We start from the raw sequence: 24,993 nt of genomic DNA, 5'->3' as shown, positions 1-24,993 counted from the left end.
TAGATAGATAGATAGATAGATAGATAGATAGATAGATAGATAGATAGATAGATGGATAGATATAGATACATACACACACACACACACACATATATACACATATACAGAGAGAGGAATATATAGATATAGATGTGTCCATATGTATATGTATGTGTGTGTTTATATACATGTGCACAGCACATATTCATATTTATATTTCTCTATTATGTATGTATTATTTCTGTATTTATGTACACACAGTAGCTATGCTGTATGTATATAATTCTCTTGATTTAAGCCTAGGGACAATGTAATGGCCCTCAGGGCTAAGGGTTTCTCTCCTCTATTTCTTCAGGGAGTTTATATTCAATGGGAAGTTAGGCCATCTGGTTCAATCCTCTCCTTTTAAAGATGAGCAAACCAAAGCTGAAAGAGCTTAAGGTTCTCATTCAAGGTCACACAGGCTGTAATTGGCAGAACCAGTGTCTGAACCAATGTCTTCTGGCTCCAAATCCAGCCTTCTCCTCCTGAATCATGAAAACCAGGGTGACATGCTTTGGAGTCAGAAAGAGCTGGGCTCAAGTCCTGCCATTGATGCATTCTGTATCAGTGATCCCGAAAAGTCCCTTTTGCTTTCACTGCCCCCCCACCCCGGCAGCTCTCTAAGATGATAAATTGCTAATGAGATGCTGATATGTATCCGTGGATAGTTTTTGACACTAAGAGTTCTTTCCGGTAATGGAATCACAGTTTTAGAGCAGATACACACACATAACTGACATTTATATAGCAGTTAAAAGTCTTCAAATCACCCTATATTCCCTATAAAAGCCTCTGCTTGGCTTTTAATGCACTGGATGGTCTAAGAAACCTGGCCTGTTTGCTCTAAGGGAAGATGCTATCTCTCATCTCTATGCTTGCTGGCGGCTCTCCCCCATCTTTCACTCTCTTTGTTGTTCTGAGGCAGAGTGCTGGGTCAGAGTCAGGAAAACCTGAATTTGAATCTCACCTCAGACACTTAATAGTTATGTGACCCTGGTCAGGTCCCTTAATCTCTCTGGGCCTCAGTTTTCTAATCTGTAAAATGAGAGGGGTTGGACCGGAGGGTTTCTGAGGTCTCTAGATCTGTGACCCCATGATCCGTGCCTGGAACGCTCTCTTCTCATCTCTGCCTTCTCAAATCCCCTGCTCCCTTCAAGGCTTAGCATAAGGGCTACCTTCTGCTTGGAGCTTATCTTGATACTACACCCGCCACCTCAAGACCCTATGCCTGTCAAGGACACCACCATCCTTCCAGTCTTCCAGATTCCCAACTTTGGAGTCATCTTTCCCTTCACTCAAAGCCATATGTCCAAGGAGTTGCCAAGACCTTTCAGTCATCTTCCTGACTGTCAAGTGCAGCTCTCTAACATCTACATCCAGTCATTTAGTCACCAAGTATTGATTAAGCACCTATGGCATGCCAGGCACTGTGCTAGGTACTGAAGATACAAAAAAAAAAGGGCAAAAATATTGTCCCTCCCTTCAATGAGCTAACATTTTAATGGAGTCAATGACATGAAAATCTTGTTGTTCGTTGTTTTTAGTTATGTCTGACTCTCCATGACCCCATTTGGGGTTTTCTTGGCAAAGATACTAGGGTACTTTGTCATTTCCTTCTCCAGCTCATTTTACAGATAAGGAAACTGAGGTAAGCAGGGTGAAGTGACCTGCCCAGGGTCACACAGCTAGTAAGTGTCTAAGAGTGGGGTTTGAATTCAGGATGATGAGTCTTCCTGACTCCAGACTTGGTAACCCGTCCACTTCACCACCAAGCTGCCCAACACGAAAATAACCAGGTACATCCAAGAGTATGAGGGAAGGTAATCTTAGAGAGAAAACCCTAGCAGTGGGGAAGGGTGGACCTTAGAAAGACCTTCTGTAGAAAGCAGGATTTGGGCAAGCCAGGGGGTGAAGATGAAGAGGAAGAGCATTTCAGGCATGGAGGAAAACCAACACAGTCATAGATGGGTGACAATCTGTGACCTGCCTCAATGAAATGAGGTTGTTCCTACACCCAGAATTCTCCATGCTGCAAAAATTCCATTTCCTTCTTATAGTCCACCTTTCTATTTTTGAATAAAGGTCTAGTAGCAGATTAGGGCTTCCTCAATGGTTCCTGTTAAAAGTTTGTTATTTTCTTGATCTCTTTGTTACATTAGACTCTGCTAACCACCTTCCCCTCCTGGATAGCCTCTCCTCTCTGGGATACTGAGCACTGGCTCTTCGTTCTGTATCATCATCCCCAGCATGCCCCCTAACCCTAGGTTTTCCCTAAGGCTTTGTTGGAGGTCCTCTTCTCTTTCTACATTCTCTCTTAGTGACCTCATCAACTCCCATGGGTTCAATGATCATCTCTACATTGATGACTCCCATATCAACACATCCAGGCTCCAGTCTCTTTCCTGAGCTTTAGTCCCGTAGCACCAACTATGTGGTAGTGTGATTCACTAACCAAGCAAGCTAACCACACTCCCGTAGATTTTAAATAGCAGAGGAATTTCATGGGGTGGATGATGCTAGGCTTAGGAGAACTTTGAAACACTTGTACATATACCAGAAGGCAGCAAAGGGATGGAGGGAGGGAATCCAAAGGGGCTATTACTTCCCTCTCTTTGGCCATGTTATCAGAGACTAGACCAGTAGGAAACATGTCTTCCTTCCTTCCTTCTTTCCTTCCTTCCTTCCTTCTTTTCTTCCTTCTTTCTTTCCTTCCTTCCTTCCTTTCTTCCTTCCTTCCTTCCTTCCCTTCCTTCCTTTTTTCCTTCCTTTTTTCCTTCCTTCCTTCCTTTCTTTCTTCCTTCCTTCCTCCCTCCCTCCCTCAGCAGCTATCTAGTTTAACTCCTACCATAAAACAATCTCCTTTATAAAATAACTGGCAAGTGGTCATCCAGTCTCTGTCTGATGAGCTCCAAGGAAGGGAAACCCATTTGGAGAGTGAAGCTACGGACCAAAAGAAGAGGGAGTTGGCATTTTCAGCTAGATTGGGGGAAAGAGGAGCTTTAAGGAAGAACTAAGACCTTGGCCTGGGATAGATGGGATGATGACAACTGATAGAGGAGGAAAGAGAACTGCTCAGTCCCTAGTTTGCTTCTTACTTCTCTGACAAGGAGAAAGGTAGGACAAAAATGGTGAGCTAGGAATTGGTGTCCGAGATAAATAAGGAGTCAGAAAGGGAGCCCAGGCTTCCCTTCCAGGATCAAGGATTGGGTCAAAACACCTGGCCCAGGTGAATGACATCCTCAGGCCTGACAAAGGTGGCCCATCAGAGCCTGAGCTGCTGTCAGTAATCTTTGAAAGGGAGTGAGTTGGAGGGCCACTGGACTGGAGAGTCCCAGCTTCCAAAAAAAATCACAGGGGTCTCCAAAACTCTAGGTTAGTGAGCTTGGCTCTGGTTCCAGGTAAAATTCTCAAGAAATAATTGAACATCTAGAAAACAAAGCAGTGATTACCTAATGCCTGCCTGGCTTTACCAAGGACAGGTTATACCACAGTAATCATATTTCCTTTTGGAACAGGATTGTTAAATGACTAACTCAAAGGAATGTTGAAGATAGGGCATGCCTAGATTTCAGCAACGCATTAAAGAGTCTCATGTTATTCTTGTGGAGAAGATAGAGAAAGGACATCTAGATGAGACTATAATTGCATGGATTTGTACCTGCTTGGATGGCCAAACCCAACAGTCCAATGCCAACATGGCAGGAGGTCTACAATGGGATGTCCCAGGGGTCTGTGTTTGGCCCTGTGCTGGTTAACATTTTTCTTAGTGACTTGGATAAAGACCAAGATGGCAGGCTTGCCAAATTTGCAGATGACAGGCACAAAGCTAGGAGGGATTGTTAACACACTGGATAGATGACAGAGCCAGACTCTAAAAACATGCCGACAGGCTAGAGCATTTGGTTTGAATCTAAGAAGATGAAATTTAAGATAAACAAAAAGTCTTATATTGGGGCTCAAAAATCAATGTCACAAGTGCAGGATTGGGGGAAGCATGGTCTGACAGCAACTTGTCTGAGGAACATCTAGGAAGTGGGGCGAGTCCTTCCATTTGTCAGCCTTGCAGATGCTTAGTGGACTGCGCTGTGTCCGCCATGCAATGGGGCAGCTACTGGGATCTCTGATGTCATTAAGGGAGGAACAGCTTCTAGAAACAAGCCATCCTTCTGCAGAGTGTTCTGGTTGAATGCCACATGGAGTATTATGTTCAATTCTCGGGCACCACATTTTAGTAATGACATCCATAAGCTGGAGACCTTGCTGAGGAAGACAACCAGGATGATGCCATGTAAGAACAGGGAATGCTTAGCTTGTAGCAGGGAAGGCTAGGGAAGGGGGTCAGGGATGGGGGAGGTGTGATAGCCATCTCTAAGCATCTGCAAGGCTGACAAATGGAAGGACTTGTTTTCCTTGAACCCAGAGGGCAGACCTAGGACCTAGGGATGAGCGGGATTGGGGAGGGGGGCATTGTAGAGAAGCAGATTTGGTTTGATGCATGTATTTTGCTCTGTGGAAACAAAATTGGTTTTCTCTTGGAAGTAGTGAGTTTACCACCTCATCAAGCAGAGGCTGGGTGGTCATTCACCAGGGACATGGATGAGAGCATTCTTGTTCAAGCTTTGCCTGCTGAGGCCCGTTGCAAGTCTGCGATTTCAGAATTTTGCGAACTCTGCAATTCCCAAGCTGGGCCCAGCTCCTTCAGCCCATGGCCTGGTCTCCAATCTCCCCTCTGCCTTGGCTGCCCTCCTTGGGATGCTTTCCAGATGGTCACTGACCTTCCTAAAATGTGACATCCAGCACAGAGCACAATGCCCCAGAGTCTAAGCAGGACAAAAGACAGGGAGCCTATCATGTTCTTCATTGGAAACACTTGGCTTTGTCACTGGGTGGTCTGCAGGGTTTGGTTGTGAGGACATCTTCCTACCTCCATGAGCAATTTCTTTGTCCAAGGGGCAGCCAGGCGTGCCAAGAGAGAGCCTTAGAAATTGGCACCAGGAGCAGAGAATGTTCCTGAGAGCTGTCTGGGAGCATCTTGCTCATGACTCACCTTCTGAAACCTGCACGTAATGAGCATATGAAGTATATCTCTCCAGGAGCAAGGTGGGAGTCCTGTCCTGGCTGCCGGCAGTGTTTCCACAGGGACTGTCCCACCCCTTCCAGCTATGTGAGCTAGACAAGGCTGTCTTTGTTCAGGAAGCCCTGGTTGTGAGAAGGAGATGCCTAAACCCCCACCTGGGCCCTGGCTGGCCTGGGAATTCAGGATTCCAAGTGCCCTGACTGGACTTAGACATCCTCAGCCATCCCCGCTCTGATAGGAAGCAGGCATGAGCTGGTACAAACTGGTACACTGACTTCTGGTGTCTGAGCAATTCCAGGCAAGGCTTTGGTACATTGGAATAGGCTCAAGATTTAAGATCTGGATTAAAAAAATTAAATTAAATTAAATTAAAATAAAAAGATTGAAGATTTGGGTTCTAGGCCCAGCTCTTAACCAGCTGTGTGACTGGAGACAAGGCCCTGAACCACTCCTGAGTCATATAAAATGGGCCTGACCCTCGGGGCCTTTCTGAACTCATCTGTGTAACAATGTGAAGTTGTAGGGAGTGTGCTGGACTTAGAGGCAGAAAAAACTTGAGTTTGAATCCTGCCTGGGACACTTATTAGCTTAGCATAGTATAGGTGCTTGATAAATATTTATCAATTAATTTGTGACCCCGGGCAAATCAATTTATCTCTCTGATCTTCAGTTTTCTCAGCTGAAAAACGGGTGGGAGAGGACTTGGGGGCCTCCAAGGTCCTTTCGAGCTCTAAATCTCCATCTAATCCTCTGACCCTCTTATCAGATCAGATGGGGGCTGCCCTCCACCCGCTCCCCTCCCCACGGTTTTCCTGCTCCTTCCTAAGAGCCTGCTTGGAGGGGAGCTCCATATGGTCTGCCTTGGCTCAGTTCCCGTTCTCAGCCTCCATTCTCCCCTCGAAAAGACTGGGCAGTTTTAATGTTAATGACATGACATCACACCATCGGGAAAACAAAAACGCTTTATTTAAAATAGTAAATTTGTGATATGAAAAAGAAATACTAATACATCCTGGGTAAGCTCAGCCAAGCCAAGCCCCTGCGGCCCCAGTTCCACCGCTTCACCCACCCCCAACCCTCAGGGAGGATAACAGCAGGTCTTGAGCCCAGCCCTATGGCCCAGCTCCAGCCCAGAGGTCAAGCTAGGGAACAGAAGCTGGAAGAGTTGGAATAACAACTTCTCCGTCACCATAGCGATGGAGCATGTTCAGGATCTGGAAATCACTGCTGTTGGAGAGAGGCTGGATGGTGAGGTCTGCTGGGGTCTGGAAGAACCTGGCCTTCACTGATCCCACAAGCCAGGTCTGAGCCAGGGCCAAGGAACGTCCCAACGTACATCAGCAGCCAGTAGGCGGCCTCAGCAAGAGGAGAATGGACATGTCCAAGTTCCCCCAATTCTGAGGATGGGGCTTAAGGGGGTTTTCACTTCCCTTCCTTCCTCCTCCTCCTCCTCCTCCTTCTTTCTTCTTCTTCTTCTTCATCTTCATCTTCGTCTCTGTCTTTGTCTTCATCTTCTTCTTCTTCCTCTCTCCCTCTCCCACACTTTCCCTTTCTCCTCTCTCCCTCCACCCTTCTCCCCTCTGCCCCCTTTCACTATATGTTAGGACAGCTCTCCTGGGACCAGCATTTATTCCACTAGAATCCATGCTGGCATCGCATTGTCACTTATGTCCCTTCTAGGACAAATAATACTGTTGTAACTCCCAACAGAACCGGTAAAATGTTAGTACCAAAGAGATGGGCTTTTTCAGGTATATGTTAATAACAGTAATGATGATGAGGATGATGGCCACCATTTAAATAAAACTCAGGCCTGCAAAGCACTTTCCATGTTATTTCACTATATTCCTACAACATGAGGAAGTGGGTGCTATTATTATCTGCATTTTACAGATAAGGAAACTGAGGCACACAATGGTTAAATGACTTGCTTAGCATCTGAACTTGGGTCTTCCTGACTACCTTACATGGATATAACTCTTCACCATCAACTTATTTCAGTTCAACAAGCATACATCAAGAGTTCACTAATGTAATCCCGGCTCTCAAGGAGTTTACACTGTGTTGGGGTGGGGTCATCTGACTCATACACTCATAAGTCTGATATGAGGTGGGGGACACATGGGGACAAAAGAGAGAGCTTATCAGAATGATCTGGGAGTATTAACCAATGGAGAGGTGCTTCTAAGCCGGGGGCATCAGGGAAGACTTGAGGGAAGAGGAAAAGGTCACCAGGTAGACGTGTAGAGGGAGTGCCACTTAGCACCCATGTGACTTTGGGGGACACACAGTTCTCTGGCCTAAAATGAGAGTTAGACTAGATGGCCTCTTGAGTCCCTTCCAACTCTAAACCTATGATGCTAAGATCCCATGAGATTAGAGATAGGTTCCTGTCCTCCAGGAGGTTATAGTCCAGTGGGGGCCTTGATCCCACAGAGGGCTTCAGTGCCAGGGAAGGCATGTGGTTCTAGGGCCAAGGTCTAAGCAGAACATCTTAACTGGCTTAAATCCTTCCCTTTCCTTCTCTTTCCAGGAATATGTTTCCGGCAAACCTAGTTGAAGCCACCTTCAAACAGGTGAGTGGGTTAGTGTTGGGACGGGACGGGATGGGACGTGAGGGAGACAACCCAGGAGGATAGTCCTACAGGACCAAATTTAGCCAGACTTGGAAGGGGGCAACATTTGCACATAATTCCCTTACCTCTCCCCTCATGTGACCCTTTCCCATTGTGCATCCCCTCCACCATGAAATGTTCATGGAGCCCTGGTTACAGCCATTTGATCATTCAAGGCCCAATGCTGCAGAACTTTTCCTTCCTCACTGACTCACCCCCAAACAAAAGAATTCCATCTGCCCAAGTTTCTACATTCTGCTTCCTAAGCTGGTTTTCTGATAGAGCCGGGGTTCTTGCCCAGGGTCACACAACTAGTAAGTATCTAAGGTAGGATTTGAACACAGGTCTTCTTGACTCTCAAGCCAGCTCTGCATCCACTATACTATGTTGACTCTAAAATGTGTTAATTATCTAATAATACATATGTATTAGAATTGATATTAATTTTATTATTTTTATTTATACTGTAATTAATATTAATTTTAAATTAGTTTAGTTATGATATAATTAATATTAATTTTTATTAATTTTAATTTATACTGTAATTAATACTAATTTTTTTAGCCCAACCCATGATTTTATTGGTTGAGAAAACTCTCATTGAGGAAACTCTCCCTTGCCAATTCAAATCAGCACCTGCTTTACAGCTCTCAGTCTTAGGGAACGTGTCTGAGGCACTGACAAGTTAAGTGACTTGTCTGGGGTCACACAGCCAGAATGCGCCAAATGCAAGATTTGAAACCAGATCTATCTATCTCCAAGGCCTAGCTTTCTATCCAGCATTCCATGCTGCCTCTTTATTATTATTAAGTAATAATGTTTATCATTATTATAATAACTATACGGAGTAATAATCATTCAATGCCACAAGCATTTATTAAGTGCCTACTGTATGCATAGCACTACAAGTAACAATTCTCTGACCTCCCCTTTGCTTCTACCCTGACTGCTTTCCTGGGACGTGGTGGGGATGGGGATGTTATCCAACAGTACCGCACCAAGACCACCCCGATGGTCAAGTCCAACAAGGCCGTGGCATCAGAGGCTACCCCTCAGCGGATCCTCATCTATGGGGTCCAGGAGGAGAATGGCTCCCAGGTGCAGAACTTTGCCCTGGACCTCACACCTCCCCCCGAGGTGGTGTACAAGTCAGAGCCGGGCACCAGTGATGGCATGAATGTACTGGGGATCGTCATCTTCTCAGCCACCATGGGTAGGTGTCCACCACTTGGGTTCAGGGTCACCTTTCCCTGGGGTTTTTATCTCTTGGAGGTATGATCAAGGGAGGGAGAAAACAAACCCAGCTCCACTGGACCTACCATTAAGTGCACCTGGCTAGGAGAAAGGAGGTCTGCACTGTGTCTAACTCACAGTATGACCTTGAAAGAATCACTTCTCCTTCCCAGGCCTCAGTCCTTCATCTATAGAATGAAGGCATTGGACTAGAGCCTTGATGATGGCCTTCCCAGTTCTAACAGTTTCTGTTCTAATATTCTCTGCTCTGACATTCTATGCTCTACGGTCCCTCCCAGCTCTTACATTCTCTGTGTAGAGGCTATTTTTAAGAAAATCCAGGTAAAACTCCTTAAATCCCTCTCATAGAAAAAAGAGGAAAAGAACACATAGGTACAAAAACATTTTGGTAGGGAATTGGAAACTGAGGGCATGCCCATGAATTGGAGAACAGATAAACAAGTTACAATATATGAATGTGATGGAATTCCATTGTGTTGTAAGAAATGATGAAGGGAATGGTTTCAGAAAAACCTAGAAAGACTTGTATGAACTGATGTAAAATGAAGTGAGCAGAACCAGGAGGACAATTTACAGAATGATCAAAATAATGTAAAGGAAAACAAATTTGAAAGACCTTAAAAATTTTTTTTAAAAAAGACTTAAGATCCCTGATCAATGCAATGACCAGACATGATTCTGAATGATTGCTGAGGAAACATGCTACCCACCTTCTGACAGAGAGGTAATGAGTTCAGGGTGCAAAATGAAGAATATATTCTTGGGCACAGTCAATGAAGAAATTTGTTTTTCTGGACCATGCATATTTGTTACAAGTATTTTCTTTTTGTTTTTATTGGTGTGTTTGTTTTTTTTTTTTTTGTCCAATTGGGAGGGGATATATAACTGCTTTGTCAATTGAAAAAAAAGGAAAGCAAAACAAAATTGAATTTAAAAAAAAATCACCCTCATCTCCTTAAGGAGGGATAGAAGAATTCCTCTGATGATGTTAACTCCTTACAAACCAAGTTAACCCAGATGAGGGCTTCCTTCTGTCATTGCGATGTGTCCTTGGTGAGTCCTGGGTTTCACTGAATTAACCTCCATCTCCTCATTGCTGCTTATGTTAATAGCCCAGCCTGCCCTTGAATTTGGATTTTAAAAGGAGAGTGGAATGGGGCTAGCTCAACCGATCAATCAGCAAGCATTTTAAACAACTACTGTGTGCCAGGCATTCTGCAGCTGTACACAGCATGAAAACAATCCCTACATGTGAGGAGCTGATATTCAAAGTTGGGGATGAGGGGTGAGGGTAGACAGAGGAGGAAAGCAGAGCTGAAATAGACTGGAGGAGCCGCCCAGACAGGTACAGATCTGAATGAATAGGAGAGAAGCTTGTGAGATAAGACCCCTTGGCCCTATGGCCCCTCCAGGGAAGTGCATATATCCCCAGAAGAGGAGGAACCGGAGATGCAAGGGGACCGAGGCAGCAACAGAACAGTGGGAATGTTTGGGTCCGGCTCATATACGTTTAGATTGACAAAATACCATCTTCTCCCCAATCTCTTTGTAAAATCAGAAAATTTGTCCTCATCCAGTCCTTTGTCACACTTCCCAGTTGCCATGATATTTCAAAAATCATTAACAGTGGTTCAGAAATAGCTTATACCAGTTCTTCCATGTTGCAAATGTAGCAGCCCCTTCAGTGCTAATTCCTTAACTCCCCTTTGAATTGGCAGGCCAGGTGCCCAGAGAGGAGTTGATACCTATAATTTCACTCTGTGTTCTTGGGGTAACTCTGAATGGGATGAGAGTTTCCAGAACTGTTGTCCACAAGCCCCCACCAGTGTACTCCCCATTGGTTACCAATCAGAATTGATCAACTTTTAGTAAGAGTATTTACTAAGTGAATAGAACAAGAGCAATTATAGACATATTTTCCCAGACTAGACATGTATTCTTCCCTTGCATACAAAAGGTCCTGGGGAGAATGGGCTCAAGTTTAGAGGGCACATGTAGCCAAAGTGTAAACTCAGGGCTCCTGGTTACTAAGAGTGTGCTCTTTCCTGGGCTCCATGGATCAATGCCCTTGTGGAGTCCTAAAGCTATTTTTCCTTGGTGTGTCAAGTTTTTCTTTGGCATTTCTCTCAGTTTCTGAGGCTGATGCTGCCATTAGCCACTGCAGTATGAAAATACTTACTGATGCTTATGGGAAGTCCAGATCTGAGTTCACCTGGTCAGTGCAGGGGGGTCAAGGAGAGAAAAAAACAAAACTCTCTTTAACACCCCCACCCAAAAGGACAGTTTTCTCTTAGGAGTCTTCACCATTGGATTCAACAAATACCCAACTGGATTGCTACTAGAATGTGTAATTCTGAACTTGTTTTATCCACAGGCCTGCAGAATATTACTATTTTTAATCAAGTAATCATAAAATATTTCCTTGTAACATAATTTGTTTCAATCCAATGACCCAGAGCACTTGTGATCCTTTCAAATTAATTAAGAACTTATGCATGCCTTTTTATTTTTGATTGGTTGGTTGATTCAATAGATGTTTGGGCCTTCAGTGATTAATTGGGGTAAGGGTGGACACCAACTCTTATGCTGAGATGTAGGTGATATGGCCCAGGTAACTTGAAAAGGATTCATAGTTACATCAATAGATGCAGAAAAAGTCCTTGATAAAGTATAATACTCATATATGTTAAAAACCCAACAAAGCATAGGAATATTGGGGCCATTCTGATAAGATAAAAAACAAACATCTGAATCCCAAATCTAGTATTATCTGAAATGAGGAGACACTAGACTTTCCCAATAAAAACAGGAGCAAAGCAAGCATGTCCCCTTTCCTCACTGGCATTTGATATAATTCTAAAAATTCTAACAATGGCAATGAAATAAAAGAAATTAAAGGTACAAACATAGGCAAACAAAACAAAAACTATCCTATTGGTTGACAACATGATAGTGTATTTATACAAACCCCAGAAATTCGGCAAAAAAAATCAATTGGAATGAGTAATTGCTTCAATAAATTTTCAAAATACAAAATAAACTCATGCATCTAATAGCATTTCTATATATAAATCAGAAAATCTAGAAGAAAACAATAGAAGGGAAGTTCCAGTGGAAATAACTACAAAATGAACAAAATATCTAGGAATCAATTTACCAAGGCAACTCTTTATAGAAATAAAGAACAACTTAAATAATTAGAAGGATGGTCAGTGATGATGGCTGGGCATGCTGATACAATAAAATAATTATAACAAAAATAATACCTCAATTAATTTATAGATTTAGTACTATATCGAACTACCAAAGAGATACTTTATAAAGCTAGATGGGATAATAACAAAATTCTCGATAATTTAAATCAAAAGTCCCAATAATTTAAAAAGGAGAAATGAAGGAGAAATAACACTTTCAGACATCAAAATATACTATAAAGCAGTCATCATCAAAACTTTTTGAAAAAAAAACTTTTTGGCATTGGTTTAAAAAAAACAAAACACCAAAATCCCAGAAAAGCAGGTGTGTTGAACAGACTAGACAAGGAAGAATCAGAAATTACTGACCTCAATAACTTAGTGCTCAGCAAACCTGAGAATATAAATTACTTGGAGAAGAGCTCCCTATTTGACAAGAACTGCCGAGAAAACCAGAAAGTAGTTTGGCAGAAATTAAATTTAGACCAACATTCTACACTATATACCACAATAAACACAAAATGGACATGTTATGACTATTAAAGATCGCACTAAAAAAAATAGAGGAATTCTTAACTTAAAAAGAGGATAAACAGACATTTTCATACAAAAAAGTAGTTTTGATTTCATGAAATTAAAAAGCTTTTGCATGGACAAAATCAACACAACTAGGTTAACAAGGGAAGCTGTCATTAGGAATATCTTTACAGCAAATAGTTCTGATAAGAGGCTTCTTGCCAAGGTGTTTAGGAGATCAACACAAATAAAAATATAAAAACAATAATCATTCCTTAATGGATAAGTAAGTGGACAAAGGATATGGATAGTTTTCAAAAGCAGAATCATTAACTATAAACATCCATATGAAGATTCCTCCAAATTACTATTAAGAGAAATGTAAATCAAAACAATTCTGAAATTTCACCTCACATCCAGATAATTGGCAAAGAGGACAAAAGTGGGGAATAGTCACTATTGGAGGGGTTTTAAAAAGACAGACACACTAATATACTGTTGGAGGATCTATGAATTGGTCCAACTGTGGAAAGCAACTTGAAAGAGGCTGTGAAGAGGGTGATTAAGACACCCACAACCTTTGAATCAGAGACTCCACAGCATAGCAAAGATCCTAAGGAGGTCAATAACAAAAAGAAAAGCCCCATGTAGGCCACAATATTCACAGCAAAACTTTCTGTAGTAGCAAAAAATGGAAACAAAAGAGTCCGTGGCCATCAATTGGGGAACATCTAGTCAGATTGGGGAACATGAATGTAATGGAAGATTAGCGCACTGTAAGAAACGATGACCATGAAGAGAAGCATGGGAAGATTTTTGAACTGATGAAAAGTAAAGTAGGCAAAACCAGGAAAACAATATACCCAATGACTGCAACCATGTAAATGGCAAGAACCACAAAGCCTAACCTGAACACTGTGTAATTGCAGTGATTAAACTTGGCCCTGAAAAAAGAAAGCAATCTCTACCTCCCTCCTGTCTTTGAAGAGGTAGAAGAGTACGTGCGTGGATCACTTTATGGAGACTCGGTTAAATCATCGGTTCATTTTGCTGAACTGCTTCAGCCCTTCTTCCTTGTTTTATTCTTTATTACAAGGCATGGTTCTCTAGATGGAAGAGGAGGGAGGGATATATTTGGAAATAAGGTGATGTAAAAAACAAAAGAAATTAATTTCAAAAATTTAAATACTCCCTCCCCCCCCCAAAAATGGTTCAGAGTTACTCAAAGTTGTCCTTTAAAGGAAGAGGGCAATACCTAGCACATAGTAAGCACTTAATAAATGTTTGTTGTCTGTTGCTTGGTAATTGGCCATCCTAATTAAGAAATAGGCCAATATAGAACATGGCCTGTGGATAGAGAGGTAATGCTGTGGTTTCAGTCAGTGAGTTGGTACAGGGGATAGAGATGTGAGTGTGGAGACCCTTCAGGCATGGGTCCTTAGAGAGACTGAAACATGGGCCAAAGGTGCAGCTGGAACGGGAGCCAGAGTGTCCAAGACAAGGAAGGTGATGATCTTGCTGGCCTCCAAGCTGGTCAAACTCCATGTGGAGTATCGAGCTCAGTTCTGAGCACCCCAGTTTAGAAGAAACATTACTAAGTTAGAGAAAATCCAGGGCAGTGAAAAGACCAGAGATCATGTTCTTGATGCTGTCTGGTTTTTCATTCTGAAAAACAAAAGTACCCAGTGGTAGGAAGAGGGGACAAGCTACCGGTCTTCAAAAAGGTGAAGGGATATCATGTGGAAGACAGATTAGCTTCATTCTGTTTGACCTTAGAGGGCAGGACCAGGAACTTTGGGGGGAAATTATAGAGATGGACATTTAGACTTGATATGGAGAACAACATCCTAATAAGGAGAACTATTCCAGAGGGGAATGGGCTGCCCGAGGGGTAGTAGGTGGTTTGAAACTCATCAATCCAATGCCAGCTAAAATTATTGGTATTAGTGTTTGTGTGTGCGTGTATGTTATATTTCTGCATCCATGGTTACCTGTGTCCACCGCAGGGATCATGCTGGGCCGCATGGGGGATAGTGGAGCTCCCCTGGTCAGCTTCTGCCAGTGCCTGAATGAGTCTGTTATGAAGATCGTGGCTGTGGCTGTGTGGTGAGTATGCAGGGGCTGGAGTCAAGCGTGCTCAGAAGAGCTCACGTCCCTAGGTCACTTTACAATCTGAAAAATGCTTTCCTTACAATAACCCTCTGATGGAAGGAGTGCAGGGATTATTGCCCCCGTCTTAAATAGGTTCAGAGAGAGGAGGGGATTTGTCCAGAGTTACACATTGAATGAATGTCAGGAGTGCAAACATGGTGAAGTGGACAGAGCACAGGACATGGAGTCAAGGGAGATAGCCTCACCACCATTACCTTCATCACCATTATCACCACCACCACCATCATCATCACCTTTATCCTCACCATCACCTTCATCACCATTATCACCACCATCACCATTATCACCACCATCACCTTCATCACCATTATCACCATCTTCACTGTCACCATAACCATCAAGATTTCTATAAATATTTGAGGTTCACAAAGTGCTTTACAAATACTGTATCACTTGATTCACATAACAACCCTGGGAGGTAAACAATGTTGTCATCCCCATTTTGAAAATGTGGAAAATGAGGTTATAAGAGGGTAAATGACCTACCCAGGCTCACAAAGTTAGTAAGTGACTGAGTCAGGATTTGAACTTGGGTCTTCTTGACTCCAGGTCCAGGGCTCTATCCCTTTTGCCACTTGGCTGCCGAAGTTCAAATTCTGCTTCTGATACTTGATGAATGGGACCATGGGTTTTGTGCTTCAGTTTCTTCATCAGTAAATTAGGATTAATAGTACGTGTAATGCCTATCTCCCAGGGTCTATGTTATATTTTGTTTTAATCCTCCTCCCAAATCTGACATTCTCTGTTCTAAGTCCCCTCCCCAGCTCTGACACTCTTTGTTCTAAGGCTCCTCCAGGCTCTGACATTCCAAGTTTTAAGGTTCCCTCCCAACTTTATCAGTCTATGTCTCCTGCATAGTTAGTACAAAACAAAACAAAATGGTAATGCAAGGTTTTTTCTGATCAGTGTCCACTGGGAAGATGCCAAACAGTTAGGGCTGCCCAAGTTCTCATAGAGCCTCAGAGAGAGCATGGTGGGCTAAGGGTGGTCAGGGAAGGCTGCCCTGGGAGATGATGCCTGGGGAGGGTTTTCAAGGCCACATAATGAGAAGTGACTGCCATGCCCTCACAGGTACTTCCCCTTTGGCATCGTGTTCCTCATTGCTGGGAAGATCTTGGAGATGGACGACCCCAAGGCCATTGGGAAAAAGCTCGGCTTCTATGCTGTCACTGTGGTCTGTGGCCTGGTGGTGCATGGACTCCTCATCCTCCCTGTGCTGTACTTCATCATCACCAAGAAGAACCCCATCGTCTTCATCCGGGGTGTCCTCCAAGCCTTGCTCATCGCCTTGGCCACGTCTTCCAGGTAGAACCGTAGGCTTAAAACCTTCGGATTTTAGAGTTCCAAGTATCTACAGCTCTTAGACACCCAGACCCACTGAATCTTATTTAGAACCATAATGTCTTAGAACCACAGAATGACGAGTAGAGTCTTGGCTTCACAAAATTTTAAAGTCTTGAAACTGAACCTCTTGCCCAATTCTATTAGGAGGCTCATTTGCCAAGGACACACAGTTAGTATGCAGTAAGATAGAGCATTGAACCAAAAGCCTCTGGTTCCAAGTCATAAGATAGAGCTGGAAGGGAGTGAGAACTAGGGGGAGAATATGGGAGGGGTTTCTCCTGATTGGAGTGCTGCTGAGAGGGCGGGGCCAGTCTGTCCATGTAGAAGAAGCCGTGTCCAAACGAGTTGGGCTCTTGGCTAAAGTCCTGACCTCATTAGACCCAGGCATCTGGGGCTGGTTAAAGGCAGGTCCTGCTGCCATTACAACCACCACCCTTGTCCTGTGGCTCCAAACCTAGACTCTTAGACTCAGAGAATGGCAGCTCTGGGGAGGGTGGGGGTAGAATGGACCCTAGAACAGAAAATGTCAGAGCTGGAAGGCATCTTAGAACTGGGAATGTCAGAGATAGGAGGGGTCTTGGAACAGAGAATGTCAGAGACAAGAGGGAGCTTAGAATATAGAATGTCACTTTGGGGAGGGGATCTTAGAAGGCAAACAAATGCATTGAACCCAAGTCTATGGTCTGGCCTGAGATCTTCCTGGAGCCAGACCATAGACTTGGGTTCAAAGAATCAACTTCACAAACAACTTCAAGAACAGTATGAGTGAGGAGTAGATGGTAGTTGTTCTGAACAAGATCCGAGGGTTTTAATGGACCACAAGCTCAATAGGAGTCAGCAATGCAAGATGGCGGCCAAGAACTCTAATGCAGTCTTGGGCTGCATGAAGCTTGGGGACAGAGCTTCCAGGAATAGGGAAGGGATCATGCAACTGGACCCTGACTTCATTAGACCTCATCAGAAGTCTTGTGCTCAGTTCTAGACTCCTTAGTTTAAGGGCATTCATAAACTGGAGAGTGGCCAGAGGAGGGCAACCAGAATGGTGAAGGGCCTTGAGTCCATGTCATAGGATTGATTGAACAAGCTAGAGATTTAGCCTGGAGAAGAGAAGACTTGGGGGGAGGGAGGGGCAGGACATGGAAGACATCTTTAAGTATTTGTCTTGTGAAGAAAGGATTGGCCTTGTTCTGCTTGGACCCAGAGGAAAGAGCTAGGAGCAATGGAAGGTGGGGGAGGAAGCACAGTTATAGAGAGGTAAATTTAAGCTTGATATGAAGAAAGATGTTCTAATCAGGAAAGCTGGCCCCAAGGAGAATGGAATGACCTGGGGAGTAGTGATCTCCCTGTTCCTGGAGATGTTCATGAGAAGGGAGGAGTGCTGGCTAAGTTCATTATCATGGGCATCCCTTTTCAGTTTTGAGTGGAACTTGCTGGCCAATGGCCTGGGAGGTTCTGTGAGCACGCCTATGCTCCACCATGTTCACACAAGGCCTGACTTACGGCTGACCCTGCTACCTCAGCAGCCCATCTCCCATAGGTCTAAAGGGGAAGGGAGTCCACAGGCATTTAACAAGCACCTACTGTGTGCCTGGTATGGTGGTAAGCAATGGGGACCCAAAGAAAGGCAAATGCATGGCCCCTTCCCCCAAGGAGCTCCCATTATAATGAGGGGGAGGACATGCAAACCATATACATACAAGATCTATGCAAAGAATAAGGAAGGGAGTCTCAGAATGGTGCAGAGCAGTCAACTTGGGGCAAAGGCCAGTTTGGTTCAGACACCAAGGGAGCTCTGGACCACCCTGTAGGAATGCAGCCACAGAACCTGGTAATGCCTGGGGGCAGTGAGCTCCCTCTCCTGAGCTCTGAGGGAGCAGGATTTGAGGCTGTTTCCCTTCCCACAGCTCCGCCACTCTGCCCATCACCTTCAAGTGCCTGCTGGAAAACAACCACATTGACCGGCGCATCGCCCGCTTCGTGCTCCCCGTGGGCGCGACCATCAACATGGATGGCACAGCCCTCTATGAAGCCGTGGCGGCCATCTTCATCGCCCAAGTCAACAACTATGAGCTGGATTTTGGCCAGATCATCACCATCAGGTGCCAACCCCCAGCCCCACACCCAGGGAGCAAGGAAAAGAGGGGCAGGGGAGGAGGGGAAGACCAGGGTCAAAGTTCCTCCCACCACCCACTATGACAGACCATGGAGCCACACAGCTTTAGAGATAGCAAGACCCTAGAACACAGAACACAGAATGTTAATGATAGATAGGGCCTTAGAACATAAAGTTCTAAGCTGGAAGGGACCCTAGAATAGAGAATTGTAGAACATAAAACTTAGAGTGTTAAAGCTTGATGAGGCCTTAGGCTAAGAAAGTCCAAACTGGAAACTGTCTTAAAGTCTAACATTCAACTGAACGAAATGTTAGAAAATAGAAGGGTAATGCTGGAAGGGACCTTAGAATAGAGACAGCAAAGGAAGGAAGGAAGGAACCTTAGAACGTGAATCTTAAAACTGGGAGAGACCTTCAAACAGGGAACGTTAGGGATGGGAGCAAGCTTAGAATAAGGGATGTCAGAGCTGGGAGGAGCCTTAGAGCAGGAAAGATGAGAGCTGAGAAGGGCTTGAGAATAAGAAATGTCAGAACTGGGAGGGGTCTTAGAGCAGGGAATATCAGAGCTAGGAGGGAGCTTAGAACAGAGGATGTCAGAGCTGGGAGGAACCTAAGAACAGGAAAGGTCAGAGCTGAGAGGGACTTTAGAACAGGGAATTTTTGAGCAGGGAGAGACCTTAGCTCCTATCCAGTCCAACTTAATCATTCTTTAGATCAAGAAGCTGAGACCTGAGAGGGGAGAGACTTCCCCAAGATCACACCAACGGTTAGTAGCAAAGGCAGAAGTGGTGCTTGGGCCTCCCCTTTATGGGGCACCTGCCATGTGGGTTCTCTCTCCTCTAAGTTCTCATGGCAGCTTGGGGTAGTGGAGAGCAGTGGAGCTGATATCTGGAGACCTGAGGATTACATTACGCAGCTTTATGACCACAGGCAAATTGCTTAACCTCCTTGTGCTTCGGTTTCCAAGATTCCTGGACGCGGAGTCAGGAGGCCTGGGTCTAGTCATACCTTCACACATCATAAGATCCTAGCTCCAGAGCTGTAAGGGGCCCAATAGACCAGCTAATTCAAGTGTTTCATTTTACAGATGAGGAGACTAAGGCTCAGAGAGAATAGAAGACTTGCCCACATAGGAAGTATGCGACAGAAGCAGCATTTGATGTTTATCTTTTTTTTTTTTTTTTGGCTAGGCAATGGGGTTAAGTGACTTACCCAGGGTCACAGAGCTAGTTAAGTGTCATGTGTCTGAGGCTGGATTTGAACTCAGGTCCTCCTGAATCCAGGGCTGGTGCTCTATCCGCTGTGCCACCTAGCTGCCCCCAAAAGCAGTATTTGAACCTAGGCATCATTCTTTCTACTGTCTCTTACTAGGTACGATCACAGGCAAGTCATTTCTCTGAGCCTCAGTTTCTGAACTATAAAAGAGGGGTTGATAATCCTATTTCCTGTATGCCAGAGCCAGGTGATTTGTAAGTCTTAAAGAATCATAGAAATGAAAGTTATTGTTATTGTCATTAGTTTCTCAGTTTGATGGAGTTCAGAAAAATCTAACCTTGAGACAAGTCTCTATCCTGCTATTACTCTCTCATATTTAGTGTTCTAGGGATGCTTCCTTGCACAGGTGGCTAAAATCACTGCCTTTTGTCATTTAATAATACTATCAGGGTGTTGTTGTAGCAGTCATTATTATTATTATTATCATGGCTCTCATTCTCATATTTCTGATGGGCCCTGGCCTCATGTCCTCTCTCCCTCTGTTCCTTCTTCCTGCTCTAGCATCACAGCCACCGCAGCCAGCATTGGGGCAGCTGGGATCCCGCAGGCAGGGCTCGTCACCATGGTCATCGTGCTCACCTCTGTGGGGCTGCCCACTGATGACATCACACTCATCGTTGCCGTTGACTGGGCCCTGTGAGTCACCTAGTTTCTTTGGAAGGGGCAGGGAGAGTCCCCGTGGGGACTATGTTGGGGTATAGGCAGAGTCAGGGCCTGAGCCCCAGGACCTCTGCCCTTTGGGCCTTTGCCCAGCCCAGCACTGGATTTAATCATAGAGGGATTACACAGTTTCCTGCATGGTGTTTTGGTGGGTTGTGGGAAAGTCCTCTTGGCCCCCAAAGGGCCAATTCTATCTCTCCCTCCCTCTTCTCAGTGTCTGGAGGTCTGGGAGACTACTTTGATACCCAAAAGCTCACAATGCTTTGCCAAGTGGACGTACCATGCAACACGCTTTAAGGAGCAGATCATATGGGATTAGCACATTGGTCAGCCAATGAAGGCCTTGGCCCAGAGGAGGCTCAGTAGTCTACTGCCCCACCCTCACCATATTGCCTGCCTTGTTCATTAGCTTGGCAAACCATTTTAGCCCAGAAAACAAAGGGGCCATTTGGCCCAGAAAAGGACCGAGTTACTTTGGGCTAGAGTCCTGCTGATGGGCTGAATGACTACGGATCAGGGGCCCTGGCCCCTGGTTCTGAAGTCCCTGGTTTGGCTTATCAGAGACCGTTTCCGGACCATGATCAACGTCCTGGGTGACGCACTGGCTACGGGGATCATGGCCCACATCTGCCGGAAGGATTTTGCCCGAGATGTAGGCACAGAGGTAAGAATGAGGCTCAAACTTCTTCCCTCCCATCCTAGGCCTGAACCCAGGCCTGACCAGCCCCTCAAATCCCATCAAGCCTGGTTCTCTGTCTCCTCACCTATAAATCCAACGGATTAGACTCAATGATACCAAAGCTCCCTTCCTTCTTGTTCTTAAAAAAATAGTAGTAATAACTCTGTAAAACGCAGTGTGGGGTAGTACCACTGTCAGAGTACAGGACTGAAACCTAGACTTTGTTATCACCGTGCTAGGTGATCTTGGGCAAGTCACTTTTCTCTGGGCCTCGGTTCTCAATCAAATGAGAATGTTCTGGCTTGTTCTGGGCTCAGATGGGATGATAGACGAGAAAAAGGATTTCATTTCTTTTTTTTTTAATTTTTAACATTTTTATTTAAAGTTTTGAGTTCCAAATTCTATCTTTCCCTCTCTTCCCTCTTCCTTCCCTGAGGTAGGAAGAAATCAGATGGAGGTTATGCATGTGCAGTTATGTGAAACATTTCCATATTAGTCATTTTGTACAAGAAGACTCAAATAAAAGGAAAAAAAGAAAGAAAGTGACGAATAGCCTGCTTGTCTGTATTCCATCAATATCAGTTTTTTCTCTGGAGGCGGACAGTATATATGCTTCATCATGAGTCCTTTGGGACTGTCTTGGATCATTGCACTGCTGAGAATAGCTCAAAAGCTTAAAGTAATGCATAAGAGCAAGAGCTAGTGATCACTTAATGACAAATTTAAGGAACGTTTATGGAATTCCAGATGTGCTGGCTTCGGGCAGAGACACCAAGTTTGGCTAAGAGAGCGTCTCTGTCCTCGCGCTTCAGACAGTCTAATTGGAGGAGAAGACAGGACAAAGAGCACCAGGATAACGGAAATGACACGTGCATTTAGAGGGTTTTGTTGTTCAGTCATTTTTCAGTCATGTCTGACTCTCCATGACCCCATTTGGGGTTTTCTTGGCAAAGACGCTGGAGTGCTTTGCCATTTCTTTCTCCGGTGTTCAAGATCAGAGAAAGCTTTATGGAGGGCGTTAGGCTTTACAAGTTATATGGGAATTTAAGAATCAGAGAGGAAGAAAGAGGAAAGGAAAAACTTCTTACCAAGTGAGCTACCCCCAAAAGTGACAGGGACTATTTGATGGGGAGTGAGCTCCCCGTCAGTGGAGCTCTTCAGACTGAGGCAGGATAACCACTTGTCTTGTGTCTTGTAGAAGGGATTCCTGCTCAGGTATGGGGTTGGTCTAGGCACCCACTGAGGCCCATCCCAACTCTGACCAGCCGGTTGTAAAGGATTACAGGGCCTTGATGGCCCCATCTCACATGATCCTCTCAACCACCCTGTGGGCAGGCAGGTACTATTGTTCCTGTTCTACAAATGAGGAAACTGAGGTCCCAAGAGAGCGGAAGTGATTTGTCCGAGGTTACCCAGTGCATTAGAAGTAGAACAAGGACTGGACCCAAGTCTCTGCTCCCAGCTGGAGCTTTATCTACCACACTCTCAACTCCTCAGAGATTGGTGCTCTGCCCAACTACAGGATCTGGGAGTGGCAGTTCAACCTGTACCAAAGAACATCCCGATAAAGGGTAACCAGCCTTCACCCTTCATGGGAAGGAGTCACCCCTTCCATGTTATGGGAAGCTCACTACCTACCCTACCAAGGCCACCATTCTATCATGACTGGACAGCTCCGCTTCCATGAGCTGGATCAAAAGTCTGGCCCCTATAACCTCCCACTTGCCCTGGTTGGGCCCTTAAAGGCCACGCCCAACAGGCCTCGTTCCTCTGGTGTCTAACCCCAATCTCTTGCTGCTACCGCCAAGGCTCATTGCCTCCAATTTCTGTTCTGTCGCTCCAGGGCCAGAAGCCACCACCCTGTGACGCCAAGCCCGTCAGTTTGGAAGAGATTGTGGCATCGCAGAGAAATGGCTGCGTAAAGAGCATGACAGGGGCCCATGGGCCAGCACTGAACACAGCCCTGCTCTCTCACCATGTCCCTGTGCAAGTGGAACAAGACGATGAGCCGGCTCCATCCCTGCTCAGCGCCGATCACTGCACCATCGAGATAAACGAGCTGGAGACAAACGTCTAGGCAGCCTCCCCGGCCGACACACCCCAGTGCCGTGGGGAGGTCGAAGGAGGCTTCCGGGGCCTCTTCTCAGACTCGGAGGGTTCTGGGGATTGTCCAGAGTCTGGCAGTCAGTGGTGTGGGGAGGTCCTGTGCCCCAGGAAAGTCCTTGCTCTCTGCATTGGGAAGCAGTTGGACTTAGCCTTGCCCTGTGGCTCGGTTGGTGTGGCAGCATTATCTTGGTAAAGAAATACCTGCCTCTTTTCCCTAAGGCTCCCCAGCTCAAACCCCCGTGACTCCTGGATCCTAGACGCCTCGGCCCCTAAGCCATTCTTTGCCGGACGCTTTTTCAGGGGCCCCTGGCCACAGCCAAAACAGCTCCCTGCCAGAAACTGGGGGTCCCCTCAGGGCCAGGGGAGAGAAGCCTGGGAAGAGCCGTGGCCTTCAGATCCAGAGCTAGGGCTCCAGGACTTTCTATTGCTGTGATTTGTTCTGCCCAAGTGTATTCCAGAGGGACTCACCCTAGCTGGCAGGAGAGAGGCAGCCAGTGTCAAGCACCCCTTCAGCCCTGACAGGGGCTCCCTGATTGGGGGGCCTGGATACAGGCTGGCTCTCAGGACCTCTGAAAGTGGGGCCTCCAGACATCCAGCCCAGCAGCCCTTCTGTCTCTCCTGACATCCACCGGAGATTTCCCAGCTCCTGAGCCCCATACTTTGTCCTGGGGTTAAAGGAGAAGGTGGCGATGGGCGTTTGCAGTGGGATAACAAGGACAAAACTGCTCCTGATTTTTGTGGGAGTGTATTTACAATAAACCTGAAGCTTGGGGAAAAGTCTGAATATTTGAACCTGAAGGGAAGGCAGAGGTGGGGAGGGTGGGAGGTGATGGTGGACAAGGAGGGGAAAAGCAGGAGAAGAAACCATCAGTATCAGCAGCAGCAGCCTGGCTGGTGAGTAGAGAGCAGTTGTAAGTATTTATTAAGCACCTACTATATGAGAGGTGGGACCTGGTGACAGCTGAACTGGTTGGAGAGCCCATTGTTAAATTTTTGGTATGTGCTTTTACACTTTAGAAATCTGCAAACTCTCTACATCAGGGAGGGGCATTTATTGTCTTGTTGATTGTCAGACTTAAAGAAATGATGGAAAGAATTTTTTAAATTTAATTTTATCATATTTTCAGGGAGTTGAGGTATTCACATTCCACTGCTCACTCAGGTTGATCTGCAGTCCACCTAAAATGCCCACATCCCTTTCAGAACCATTGTGTGGAATGTGCTCGGTCAATTCTTAAGCCTACCAGACTGGGTTCTGGTGAATGACTCAGAGTAGGGCCAATGGAAGAGCCGCTGGTTGAGTGCTCCTCAAGCCTGCCCTGGGTGCTCTTGTTCATGATGGTGAGAAACCTCATGGACTCTCGGGAGGTGCTGACGTGCCCACATCCATTCTCCCACGTCCAGCTGTGATTTCTCCAGGGTGGGTACTCTCTTCCCTGACACAGATCACAACTTTTTCAGGGCTTATTAGAAAGCCTTAGAGAAAGGTTGTAACCTAAAACTCCATCCCTCTTTGGCCAACCTGGGGTTGACTGTCTTCAGACTTAGCTGGGCTGGTCCTCAGACAACAGAAACTGTCCATCACTGGGCCTGCACAGAAAGTCTGGGGTGGCCGCAGGGTGAATCTGTAATGATAGTGCCTTGCTAAGAGCTTTGTCAGGTCAGAGATGTCAGTTGTAGCTGGGGCACCAGAGATGCCTGGGCATGGACACATCCAGGCTCCCCTGGCTGGCTTCTGGTAGGGGCATGCCTGCATCTCAACCCTGCTTTGCTGTAGAACCTTGACTCGTGGGGGCTGGCTACTCTTCCTTCCTCCCAGCAGCAGGTATCGTGGGTCATTTTCTTTCAATCTCCCCCTTGCTCTGTGAGACAGTTTGAGGGCTGGGGCCCCAGCATGGCCCAAGCTTCTGTTCTGAGTGAGCTGCCACCAAGTCTGCCCTGGCCTGTGGCCATGGCACCACCACCAG

General features: G+C 45.5%; 1 protein-coding gene across 1 annotated transcript in view; it reads left to right on the top strand.

Annotated features, from left to right (window-relative positions):
- Positions 1–24,002, top strand: part of SLC1A7 (solute carrier family 1 member 7) — a 78,227-nt gene extending 54,225 nt beyond the window's left edge. The window contains exons 4-11 of the mRNA XM_027838098.1: positions 7,632–7,674; positions 8,704–8,926; positions 14,684–14,783; positions 15,921–16,154; positions 18,098–18,292; positions 20,083–20,217; positions 20,803–20,905; positions 22,764–24,002. Coding sequence (XP_027693899.1) covers positions 7,632–7,674; positions 8,704–8,926; positions 14,684–14,783; positions 15,921–16,154; positions 18,098–18,292; positions 20,083–20,217; positions 20,803–20,905; positions 22,764–22,997 — 1,267 coding nt within the window. The 3' untranslated portion in view covers positions 22,998–24,002. The remainder of the gene's footprint in view (positions 1–7,631; positions 7,675–8,703; positions 8,927–14,683; positions 14,784–15,920; positions 16,155–18,097; positions 18,293–20,082; positions 20,218–20,802; positions 20,906–22,763) is intronic.
- The last annotated feature ends 991 nt before the right edge of the window (positions 24,003–24,993 follow it).

Source organism: Vombatus ursinus, unplaced genomic scaffold (genome assembly GCF_900497805.2).
Source record: "Vombatus ursinus unplaced genomic scaffold, bare-nosed wombat genome assembly UNPS02014825.1, whole genome shotgun sequence".
Taxonomy (NCBI): Eukaryota; Metazoa; Chordata; class Mammalia; order Diprotodontia; family Vombatidae; genus Vombatus; species Vombatus ursinus.
Note: the sequence above shows the minus strand (reverse complement) of the source record. Positions and strands in the feature narration are given on the sequence as shown.